At 37.2% G+C, this 13,465-nt stretch overlaps 1 protein-coding gene across 3 annotated transcripts in view; it reads right to left on the bottom strand.

The window, feature by feature from the left end:
• The window catches only part of LOC132833249 (la-related protein 1B-like), a 109,565-nt gene that overhangs the window by 12,859 nt on the left and 83,241 nt on the right, over nt 1–13,465 (bottom strand). For 2 of the 3 annotated variants that reach the window (XM_060851369.1, XM_060851372.1), the window contains exons 14-16: nt 8,750–8,958; nt 6,985–7,091; nt 4,344–4,504 (exon numbers count right to left, since the gene is read on the bottom strand). In XM_060851369.1, coding sequence (XP_060707352.1) covers nt 4,344–4,504; nt 6,985–7,091; nt 8,750–8,958 — 477 coding nt within the window. The remainder of the gene's footprint in view (nt 1–4,343; nt 4,505–6,984; nt 7,092–8,749; nt 8,959–13,465) is intronic. The other variant, XM_060851370.1, reaches the window with a different exon arrangement.

Below are 13,465 nucleotides of genomic sequence, written 5' to 3'. Positions count from 1 at the left end.
AAAAAAACACGTGTACAATGAACGGGAGTGACCAGTTCTCCCAGGTCAGTTTTTTTTCCTGGTTTGGTTTGGTTTTAGTAAGCAGTCCCGAAGCTGCTGCTCTGAGAAACAACTGCAGTGGAAAGAGGTTCCATGTTTCAGCAAATGATCCCTGATTCATCCTCTCACTCCAATTCCGCACCCACCCCCCCACCCTCCCGAATATCTCTCCAGTCAGAATCTGTGTTTGCATTTACCTTTTTTCGGCCAAGGGGTGTGTTTATGGGATGTTGCAGGAAATCGGAACAGCTCTTCCTTAAGTTGTAAGGGATGTAGTGTTGGTCAGGTTTTCAAACATTGTTAGACTAAATTCTGTTTTCTTTTGTTTGTGTTTCATTCGATGGTGCGTAAATACATTGTTTTACTCGAAGCCAAGTGGTGTGACCAGCTGCATCACTCCTGGGATATCCACCATACATCTGCCTAAAGTAACTAGAAAAGTTAGGGTCTTCATACGTTGTGAGGGGGTCTAGCTTGGTCCATAACAACATGGACTAAACACTGACAAATGGGACTGGATTTGAGAGAGGATATCTGGCCGGCATGGGTAAGTTGAACCGAAGGATCTATTTCCGTGCTGTACATCTCTTTGATTCTATGTCAGACTCATTCACAATACTTCCTTCCATTTTACCGAAGTTCTTTTCCTTAAAGATTTTCTATCCCTCCCAATCCCTTGTCAATTCCCATATAGCTATTTCAAATGTGAGGGGTCATAGGCACCTATCAGAACTGCTGCTGCTCAGATCGTTGATACTTGGTGCTCACCTAAATAGATCGAATTACTACAATATTAATTTGGAATACTTCCATCATATTTTCCTCTCACTCTCAGAAGTTTCTTCTAATTGCTATGAGCAAATCCACAGAAATCGCAGCATTGCTTTCTCTTAAAAATTGTACAAGTTCACGAATAGGCATTTAATTGATTACCTTCAGAGACAAACTCATCTGCATTAAGTTCTACCTTTTTAATGACTACATAGTGTTTGAATATTCTCCCTAAACACTAGTGGTATACATATTCATAGTTGTGTTTATCTGGTCACTAACATTAAGATTCAAGCATCTTTTGGCACTTCAATGTTGGCTTTTTTTTTTAAAAAAAAGGTTAATTATCTTTCAACACCATACTAAATTTTAGGTACTAACCAAACATTTTAGTTAAATCAAATTCTTCAGTGCAATCAGAATCATACTTTGAATTCTGCTTTCTTCCTTTACCCCAAGCTTTTCTTTAACTATGCCACACTGTCTGATTTCTTTCTCTCTTTGGGGTTCAATGTTTTCCATTTCCTTTCCATGTTTTTCCTCTCCTCTTGTAATTTCAAAAATTTTAAAATATTCTCTATCCATTTTCAATTAAATCTTATCTAATTGTAGCTTTGATACATCAATTTTAGATAGCATTTAGAATTGAAAACAGAGCAATGTTAATCATGATACTTATATCATGCTCACAAGATCCAGTATGACATCATCTACTCCCAAAATGTTTTAATAACATAATCTAAAACATCTTTAAAATTCCAAACTACATAACATGTTACATGGCAATTCACATTGCTATCCCAAAAACCTGTTGGTACTTAAGGATTCATATATATATCAAATTCAAGGATTTCTGATCCGTCATTTAAGACCCCAATTGATATGAATACTGGGTAAATCAGGTCCTAGACCAAAGCCTGGATTGATCAACCCTAATTTGGTATTTGTGATTTATTCTAAACCACATCAGTTTGCTATTGAACATATTCTCTAGGAGTTTGTCAGTGTAATTTTTTAACAAACAATACTGAATTGATAAAGAACTCAACACTCCATTGTGGAAAATAGAAAGATTTTGTTACAAACACCAGAAAAGGATTCAAAACCACACACTCTCTACCCCAGCAATACCCTTACAAACTCCACAACCCAAGCAAAAGCTACCACCACATCCAGACCAAGATTTCTTGCTCAAGCTGACACAACTGTAACTAGTTTCCTTCTGACAACTTTCTGCACATTCACTAGATACTTTATCTTCAGCTAGTATCTTTCGCTGAGACGCAAACTAAGCTCATTATTACATAGATCTCAGAACAAACATGAATTTCCTGAAAACATTTCCAGCAGTTCTGCAGGATTTCATACCAAGGAGTTTAAAACTATTACCTCCACTCTCTGACATAGAATATACAAAGACTACTTGCTTCTGGAGTTCTGTGTCTCTCAATCCCTGTTGCTGGGAGATTTTTTTAAAATCCCCAAACCTTTTGCAAAAATGCACCAAAAGATAACTAATCCCTATTTCTTCACTTCCGAGCTGTAAAACCTCATTAGAAGTCTATGCACCCAGAGACTCTGATTGGCTTCTCCATACAGAACATAACAGCGCAATTAAAGCCCTTTGGTCCTCGACGTTACACTGACCTGTGGAATCAATCTGAAGCCCATCTACGCCACACTATTCCATTTTCATCCATATGCTTATCCAATGACCATTTAAATGCCTGTAAAGTTGGTGAGTCTACTACTGTTGCAGGCAGTGTTCCATGCCCCTACTACTCTGAGTAAAGAAACTCTCTCTGACATCTGTCTTATATCTATCACCACTCAATTTAAAGCTTTGTGCCTTTGTGGTAGCCATCACCAACTGAGGAAAAAGGCTCTCACTGTCCATGTCTAACCCTCTGATTATCTTATATGCCTCTAAGACACCTCGCAACCTTCTCTCTAACGAAAACAGCCTCGTGTCCCTCAGCCTTTCCTCCTAAGACCTTCCCTCCATACCAGGCAACATCCTAGTAAATCTCCCCTGAACCCTTTCCAAAACTTCCATATCCTTCCTATAATGCTGTGACCAGAACTGTATGCAATACCCCAAGCGTGGCTGCACCAGAGCTTTCTCCAGCTGCGTTACCTTGTAGCTCCTGAACTCGGTCCCTCTCCCAATAGAAGCTAACTCACCATATGGCTTAACAACCCTATCAAACTGGGTAGCAACTTTCAGGGATCTATGCACATGGACACCAAGATCTCTCTGCTCATCCACACTATCAAGAATCTTACCATTAGCCCAGTATACTCTATTCCTGTTGCTCCTTATAAAGTGAATCACCTCACATTTTTCTGCATTAAATTCCAGCTACTACCTCTCAGCCCAGCTCTGCAGCTTATGTTTCTCTATAACCTGCAACATCCTTCAGCATTATACACAACTCCACTGACCTTAGTGTCATCCACAAATTTACTAACCCATCCTTCTATGCCCTCATCTAGGTCAGTTATAAAAATTACAAACAGCAGTGGCCCCGAAACAGATCCTTGCGGTACACCACTAGTAACTGAACTCCAGGATGAACATTTCCCATCAACCTCCACCCCGTCTTCTTTCAGCTTCTAACCCAAACTGCTAAAATCACCCTCAATCCCATGCCTCCATATTTTGTGCAATAGCCTACCGTGGAGAACCTTATCAAATGCCATGTACACAACAACTACTTTACCCTCATCCACCATCTCAAAGAACTCAATAAAGGTTTGTGAAGCACGACCTACCCTTCACAAAACCATTTTAGCTATCCCTAATCAACTTCTTGGCACCAAGCTCACAACAGCCTGAAAATTAGGTTTCCCCTTCATTAAAAAAACATAATTAAGATTACAGTTCTACATTGTTCCTAACAACTTTCAAACATTTGTTCGCTTGCATTTCAGTGCCAATGAATGAATTCAGTGCTATTTCAAGACAAAAAGCTTAGAATTCAGTATCACTTGTAAGCAACATTAATGTGCTATTACCAAATTATAAAGCAATCTTCTGAGTTAAAACCAAGGCTACAAAACGTTCAGTGACATATACAATTGCTTGTTACAACAGGTAGAAAGCAAGTACTGCAGACGTTGGAGATCAGAGTCGAGAGTGAAATGCTGGAAAAGCACAGGTCAGGCAGCATCCAAGGAGCAGGAGAATCGACATTTCGTTCCTGCTGAAGGGTTTATGCCCGAAATGTCAATTCTCCTGCTCCTTGGATGTTGCCCGACCTGTTGTGCTTTTCCAGCACCACACTCTCGACTACTACTAGAACACGCAAAAACATTCTGTCACAACTTATTTTTCCTTTCTCAGCTGTACATTAGAAGTAAAAACCTTCATTAAGGGTTCATTTAAAGCTACAAAGATACCTTGAAATAAAAAACAAATTGTCCAAACCGGTAAGAAAAGAACTACTACTTTTGAGGAATACATCCTTTAAATGCCCTGTATTCAAAATTATCCAACCTCCTAATATATGAAATATAGGAAAAAGGCTTACCGTTCAAACATCTTCGACGATATTTGTGGTAAACTTCTTGAGTGAAGCCATTTTCTCTTAAAAGCTCATGGGAAGGATGCTGGAACTTAGGTAGAGAGTTTGGTGTACAGCCATAACTTCCAACAAATGGTGTGCCTTCTGAAGGACTGGCATTTGAACTACTAAGTGGACAAAAACAATTTCAAAGCTAGGAATGAAGTTTTATTTTCCTTAACATTTTCTCACCATTATGTTTCTTATGGATATAATACAATACCTGGGTTGTAGACACGCCACTTTTCTGGCAGGCATTTTTGTTAGTCTCTGCTGGTTTCCTCAGCATAACTAGTCATACATCAGCCAATCGAGCACGCAAAAACACAGAATTCTAAGGACATTCAAGACTATCTTTTGCAGCAGTTGAATATTGTTTTAAACTTACACACAAAACTGGCCAAATCCCCAGATCTTGATTCCTGTTTCCAATAATTAGAACCATTTGTAACTTTCGTGTTGGCTTAAAATAGACTTTTAGCCCCTGGCACTGGCTTTCAATGATATCGTGGCGGATCTGTCTCAACTGCCAATGTACCTAAATAACTAGGATTAACAGAAATCTAACCACCTCAGATTTGAAATCAGCCATGTTTCCGGTACTACCTGTTGACTGCAAAAGAGTTTCAAACTTTTACCATCCTGTGTATGGATGAGCATCCGAATTTCACTTCTGAAAGGCCTGGCTCCATTTTATCTTGACAAATGTTCCTAATTTAAAAGTTTCCAACCTGCAATAGTATTTTCTCACATCAGTTTTGAGAACGTTAATATCAAACTTCCCCATAACTATCCAAATTCCAGGAATACATATCGAATTTGTGCAGGTACTGCTTGAAGACCAGGCATCATATTGATATATCTATGTTGAACCCCTCAAAGACACTAAATCCAATGGTTTTCCTATGCCCAGGACTTCTCTCGGTACTTCAGTTGTAATAAAATCCTGATTAGTTGGAGTATAATTTCTAACTTTCTGAACTTTTGGCTTTTCATATATCATGGCAAGCAGTATCGGTCAAGTCTCTTTGACTTCCACTGTTTCTAGATTTGCACCATTTATAAAGTTCTCTATCCTATCCTGGGTCCAAAATGATGATCTGATTTACCTGCATAGGAAATTGATTTCCTACAATTTTACTCATTCTCTTAAACCATCAGTTTTTCTTTGTAAATTTGCATTATTTACAGTGTTGTCTGTGTGTGTCATCAGCAAACCTGAAAAGTGGTTTACCTCACTAAATAATAAATAAAGTAAATATTTTTAATCAACTAATTCAACACTTATGACAGCTCTCTGACAAGCAGAACCTTATGGCAAACCTGCCAATCCAGAGGTAGAGAAGGTATCAGACTACTGGAAGAGCCCAAACATTGAATCTTTATTATAGATTTGCAATTTCCCTCACAAGAAATGGTAGGCTCACCAATCTATAGTTTCCTTGGTGCTCCTCTCACTATTCCTAAATAAGAGGACACAGAAATATTTCCAATCTAAAGGACTAGTTCCTGAATCAAGGATTTGTGACGATTTCAAGAAACAAGTAGGTTATTGTTACTATAAAGGAACAAAAAGAAACTTAGTTTGAAATATTACACTTGCTATAATTGATGAATTCTTCAGATGTGATAATTTGAAACAAGTTTAATATTTAATTATTTTTAGTACCTTGGAATTACATTAAAGTCCAACAGTGAATGACTTAAAAGGCAAACATGAAAGTGGGGGAAAAAAAAAACGCTCCGGAATGATAGAATTTATTTTTCCAGGACATTTTGGCAATTGACTGGTTCCAAACAAGGGAGTTTGCGAACTTACGAAATTAGGTACAAGTAACTGCTCAGCATTATGGGTTCAAAATAAATTTGGAATGTTATGGTTGCACAAACAAAGTTACCAATTAAGTAATTAATTAAGTAATTAGAACAGACATCATGACATCTGCAACTTAAATGCTGATTTTTTTTTTATAAACGTCCTAAAGAACTGCTTCACTATTAGACTAAATTTTACAGAGGTAATATTACAAAATACATGTTGTCACAAAGTAGCAATATTCAAAAACATAAGTAGATTGTGTATCAGTAATACTTTCAGTAGCATACACAACTGAATTGTCTAAAAATTCAGTATAAATACTAAATAAAAGAGTCAATTAAATTTAACTTACTGATAATGCTATAACAAATGTTAATGTTATGTAAATATGTTACAATTATTGAACATATGGTTGTATTTTCTTCTTTCATGGACAAGTTACAAAATTGTTATTTATTCAATTGATATAAGCTATCTAAACATTTTTGTAAAGTTAATGCTACAATGCAAGTAGCAACATCACTATACAGAAGAACCTTGATTATCCACAGGACACAGGCAAGCAGTATTTCGCTCGCTTAATCGCATTCCAGATAACTGAATGCTGTTTAACAATTGAGTGGAGCATTAGGACCTTGCGATCTTGCTGGATAATCCGATATTCGGATAATTGAACGCCAGATAATCGAGGTTCCTCTGTATTAGTTTGCAATTGTATTATATTCCTAGGCTTTTTAAAATGTTTAATGTACCAGACGATTAATAAATGATATAAACAAAAGCATTTACCTAACAGATGGTGTTCTTGGTCTGTGTTCTTTTGAATCCATAACCCAGCCAATGTGACATTCAAGTGGTGGATTTGAACTATGCCTCGTTTTTCTTTTCCTTGGTGCCTGCAAATGCAATCACCTTGGAGTTTTAAAAACTACCAATAGCTTAGCTTCTGCCTCAGTAAGTTACACATTACCCTCAGTGTACTCATTCACATCATGTATTTGGGCCAAGTCACTATGAGGTCAGAAAGGGCTTGAGGTAAAAAGATTATGAGGTTAAATAGGGATGTATTGCCATTGATATGGTAATAGATATGATGTTACTTGAGTTTGCAACATAATTTCAGAATTTATTAGAACTGCCTGATGATATTAAGTGGCATCATATGTATAGTACAGATTCTAAAAAGATTTTCTATTTTGTGGAAGTCTTTGAATTATGAATTTCATGAGGGCTACTGTTTCCTAGGAAGTTAACTCATTTTCTAGAAGACAAAATACTGCTTTGTAATTATTACAAAAGGACTTAAGACGACTTAAAATGTTTTTACTTCATTATACCCATAGATGTTAAGACAATAGAGACACAAGAGGGGGAAAAAATAAAAGGATAGTATCCAAATTGAGATATTACATTTTCATGTCTCAAACAAACAGTCTTTCAAATGCTACAAAACTGGAATATCGCTGAAAACAAAGGGATGTTTTGTCAGTGTTTCATCTTGCACTCCATAAGATGAAGAAGTAGGCCATTCATCTCGTGTGCTCCAATGTTCAATGAGATCATGGCTGATAATACTCAAACCCACTTTCCTCCCTTGTCATCTCAATCAGACTCCCTTAAAATATTTTTAAAAACGTCCATTTCAACCTTGAATATACTTAAGGAGCTAGCCTCAACAGTCCTCTGAAATAAAAGAATTCCACAGATTCATTATTCTCAGAAGCTTTCTCCTCACTTCTGTCTTAAATGGGCAACACCTTACTCAGATTATACCTTCTGGTCCTAGACTCTCCCACAAGAGGAAACAACATTTCTGCATTTATCCTAAGAATCTTGTATGTTTCAATCAAGTTGCCTCACATTCTAACTTCCAAAGAGGGCAGGCCCAGCCTAATCAATCTCTTGCCATAATACAGTCCCTCCATATCTGGTATTAACCTGGTGAACTTACTGTGGACTGTCACCAATATCAGTGTATTTTTTTTGGATATCGGAGCCCCACCTATCAGTATTCCATTTGTGATCTGAATGGTGCTTAATCTAGTTTAGCAAGACCTCCTACTTTTATACTTCATTCTTTTAGAATGAATAGAAATTTGTCTACCCTATTACTTGGGTTCTAGCTTTGTGATTCATGGAAAAAGACTTCTATATATCTCTTTCTGTACCTTTCTGCATTTAAAATAATATTAAGCTCCTCTACCTTTTCTTGAAGAGGAAACCAACATTTACTTTACCAGAAAGGGAAGTGCAGATTGGTTAGCAAGTTGTCTTTTTTCCAGCAATAATCAACCTAATATTATTCTAGACCCTGGTGCAATGATACAATACATGCTACTCAGGGAAAATTTGGATTTGATGAATGATCTTAAATAAAAAAAATTGACTAATAAAGAGCATTTTAAAATTTAAATGAGCACTCAAGTGATGCATAAGCATTAAAAAGCAAGACTTTCACGGTTTTAAAATATGGAGAAACTTTGCACCAAAAATGTCGTATCTTTTTACTTTATTGTGTTTCTAGCCAGAAAAGGATAATAAATATTTATCGTACCTCAATGTCTAAAGGCCTTCCTTCTTTGACGACAGGATAAAATCGTGGTGTCTTACTGGGATCTTGTAGCCTAGGTGTACGTGGAGTCTTTGGGGTTCTGGCTGAACATGCTGGAGATTCTGGTACAGTTGTAGGTAAAGAACGGGCTAGGTTTGATGATGGTGGCTCTGCAACACCAAACAGCTTGTTGGCTAACTCTTCTGCATAATCTGTCAGACACAAGTAATTCAAAATTCATCTCTTCAACACATGTTTTAAATAGTAGCCATGTTTTTCTTCAGATACAGAAGTGCTTAAAATCAGGCTTCACTGTCTTTTACATTCTGGTCGTAGAGGTATAGAGATGTACAGCATGGAAACAGACCCTTTGTCCAAATTGTCCTTGCTGACCAGAAATACTAAATTAAATTAATTAGTCCCATTTGGCAGCATCCCACTAAGCCCTTCCTATTCATGTATCCACCCAGATGCCTTTTAAAATGTAATTGTACCAGTCTCCACTATTTCCTCTAGAAGCTCATTCCATACACGTGCGACTCTCCGCATGAAAGATTTGCCCCTTTAGGTCCCTTTTAAATCTTTCCCTTCTCACCTTAAATTCATGGGTGAATGTTCATAAATTCTCAGTTATGCACTTCAAAATATGTAAAAATGGTACTTGATGAATATTTTAAAGTCAAGGATCAAAAGGGAGGCTGGTTAGCATTCAAGCAATGTTTGTAAATTTTAACCATATTCAGTCTTAAGAATACAGTTTACTTATGCTTCATCAACTCAGCATTTTTTTTTATTCATTGGATGAGGACAACTGGTTAGGCAACATTAATACCCATCCCTAACTGCCCAAAGGACAGCTAAGAGTCAACCATATTGCTGTGGGTCTGGAGTCACATCTAGGCCACACCAGAGAAGGATGGCAGTTTCCTTCCCAAAAGGAATTAGTGAATCAAATGGGTTTTTCCAACGATTGACAGTGGATTCACAGATATCACTGGACTCAATTCCAGATTTTTTCAGAATTAAATTCAAATTTGAATCCCAGGTCACTATCTCAAATACCTCAATTTTCTCAGCTCACGCTTCTCTAAAGTCCCTCATTGCTACAACCATTTCTATTAACAGTTTTCTACGTCGGCTAAAGCTTTTCCATCCTAAACTATTGCGATCAGCAGATGCTGAGTTAGTGTTCAATAAAGTTTAATTCCAACTTGCATATTTTTCTACTCAATAACAAATGAAGCAGCCCATGATCTAGACCATTTTCAAAAAAGTAGTAGTTTGCTGTGCCTTTTCAAGGGGCAATTAAGAATCAAATCATATTGCTATAGGCCTAGAGTCAGATCAGGACCAGTCCAGATAAGAATAGCAGAATTATTTCCATATGGGACATAGTGAATCATATTTTTGAATGATAAACCAATGGCAGCAACGGTCACGATGAAACAGATTCTAGACTTCAGTAATTTATTTTAAGTCCCACCATGGTATGATCTGAACCTATGAAACCTAGAACCTTGGCCTGGGCCTTTGAATTACTAGTTTAGTAACATTACCACTGCGTCACTGTGTCCTGCTTCAACCACCCTTTCAATGTGCCCTGAAGCCGTTCAATGTGCATATATACTTCCAGGTTTCTCTGTTCCTGCTGCTCCTTTAGAATTTTATCCTTTAGTTCACATTCCCTTTGCTTTTTCCTCCTCCCAAAATGTATCACATTGTGCTAATGTGACCTTTATTCCCATGGCTGCAGTGTCACTGACAGTGTACTATGGTACTTTATCAAACACCTTTTGCAAGTGTTTGCAAACACCACATCAACTGTATTACCCTCAGAAACTCTTATCAAAAAAAAAGCTACTTTTAAATATGACTGGCTTTCAATAAATTTTTGCTGCATTTCCTCACAATGTAAATGCTTTTAAAATTGTTGTACATTATGAAAGGAAAAATATTTCACAATGGAAATTAAAGTTGGTAACCGAGGGACTAATCAAAGATAGCTGGAAAAAAAATTTTAAAAAGGGAAAAAATTATAAAATGAGTGAGTTACAACGATCTGAAGTATATGAGAAATGTGGTTAACAATAGCATTTAAAAATGGAACTACATGCATATTTGAAAACGACACCATTGTGAAACCATTACAGCAGTGTTGGACATCTCATCATTTTTTCAATGCTGGTTCTTTGTAACACCAGTTCATCTAGTTGCACACAGTTCATTTTCTTTTTAGCCCTGTGATTTCATTCTCCACAACTATTCAGCCATTTCTTGTTTAAAAACGTTGATTCATTCTGCATCCAACAACAGCTTATATTTATACACCATCTTTAACATGGGGAAATTTCGCAAAGTGCTTCATACAAATCAGATGACCAAGTGTTTTCAAATTGATAAGTTTTAAGGAGCACCATAAAAGGAAGAAAATGCAGTATACAGGCTGTGGATAATTGGCAGGATATTCCATTGATTGGAGACTGGTCAAAGTGCAAAAGAAATAGAGAATTTAAAATCCATTTGTTGGGGCGGCGGGGGGTGCACGTGCACACATAATTCAGATTTAGATGCATCTCAGGGAGGCAAAGGACTTAAAAAACCTATAGAGATAGGAGGGGATGACACTTAATTCGTAACCAGGAAGAGAATTTTCAAGTCAAGTTGGAACCCAATGCAGTCAAGCAAACATGACAGCTGGACCGCACAAATTAAGTCAAGAGGAGTTCCAGATGACCTCAAAATCAGAGAGGTTAGCAGGAAGACAAGCAAAGAGAGGATTTGAATAGTCGAAGCTGCAAGTAAAGAAATAATGAACAAAGAGCTTTAGCAGTAGCTCAGCTGAGATGGAGTAAAATTGGAGGATGTTAAAGGTGGAAATGTGTAGCCTTAGGGGTGACAAACAAGATCAAAAGCTAATCTTGGGATCAAATGTGACACTAAAAGTTGAGATAACAAAATCCAGACTAATCTCATGTTTCCAGGGAAAGGGTTAACTTTGATGATCATGGAAAGGAGCTTGGAGTATAGATTGGAAACGATGGTCATTGTTAAAATCTGCCCTGGACCAAACAAATTATGGAGCTCAGATTTTGGCTACTCTATGGTAGTCTTGGCCACTTTGGTTTTAAAAAATGTTGCATTCCATTTCCTAATTGTTCACTACACAAAACGTTTTACATTTAGCTGCTGAGTCAATGCTACCAATGGAATGGTTTCTCTCCATCTATTATCTAGAACTCACGATTGAGCAACCCTATCAAATCTCTTGAACTTTTTAAAAACGAAGGCAATGTAGACTTCTCCAATGTAAATACATAACTGAGAAGCCCCTCAACTTTACAGCTTGACAGTAATACTTCATTTTCTCAGACTGAAGTAACATTTGGACTGTTGGTGTCTTGATGTTAAGAGTAGTCTTATCACCTTAACTCTGGGAATTCAACTTTATCCACCTTAGGACCAAAGCTGAAATCAGGTTTGGAGCCAAATGCTGAATATTACCAGAGTTATTTCTAGTGGCTGAATATTGGTCCATGTGTATAATGTCATGTATTCCCTTCAAACTACATGATAGTTTCTGGTTCCTAAACAATCCACCCATAACCAGGACCCTTTTGGGTCCTTCACAAAAGTGGTTACACAAAAATATTGAGTATGCTTGCTTTAGCATACTTCAAAAAAATCAATTGTGTTTCATTGAAGTTTCCCACTCACTATACACATACATCGGCTTTCACTACTCAGACCTAAAAGGAGTAATTTTTAAAACAAAAAAAAAACCCGTGAATCTTCTCTCAATTTTTCTTCCTTTTGGGGAACTGGGGAGGTGGCAGATGGCTTCTCAGCTGATCATCAGCTTGCTGAACTGCTTCATGAACACTCCTCCTGTAACCACCATGTCCTGATGTGGAACTTGTGGCCACTGGCCCACATGTACTGATATTACTACTACGCCTCAGGACCTCCTGGTTAAGCAGCAGAGGTACGAGCAGCCAAGTGGCAACCAGGAGATAGTCATAGCAATAATGGCAGAGTGTTAAAAACTCCTTGGGTCCCTCCTTCATGACTATTCAGACCAGATATCCGGTTTTTGGATAGCGCATACCAGTGTATGGTAATGGTGAAACCAGGGACATTGGTTAACACTAATTAGAAGTACCATTTATGTCAGCCTGTTGCTTGATCAGCCTATGGCTTGACCAGCCTGAGGAGCAACTATTCCAATTTCAGCACCTAGAGTGTTAACTCAGTGTTACTGTCAAAATTTTATGCTGAAGCTGCTACCATGTGATGGTCGGATCAGTGGGTCTCCATTGATAACAACGTTCTATTCCAAACTCTGTTTTAGTTAAACGAAACTTAAATTTACAAACAACCTTGGTGAAATTTTAAACTGAATCACTAGCCCAGTAGCTTAACAGCAACACTACTGCTCCCTGTCTTACTACTTCATAGATTCTCTTGCATAAAAAGATACTTATTTCTGCAAGCATGTCAATAGTTATTTGATTCACCTCAATTAATGACCATAAAAGGCCAATTTTAATACATTGCAACTATAATGCAGTAAATGTGATCTGCTTCAAATCATAAATTGAGTTTACTTCAGAAGTGAAAGCAGGTAAGATACATCACTCAGCACTTCTTTAAAAAAATGCAATTCACCCATGATTGAATTAATTAAGAATAGGAACAGGAATAAACTTTTTTTTTTAAAAT

This window comes from Hemiscyllium ocellatum, chromosome 36 (genome assembly GCF_020745735.1).
Source record: "Hemiscyllium ocellatum isolate sHemOce1 chromosome 36, sHemOce1.pat.X.cur, whole genome shotgun sequence".
Lineage (NCBI taxonomy): Eukaryota > Metazoa > Chordata > Chondrichthyes > Orectolobiformes > Hemiscylliidae > Hemiscyllium > Hemiscyllium ocellatum.
Note: the sequence above shows the minus strand (reverse complement) of the source record. Positions and strands in the feature narration are given on the sequence as shown.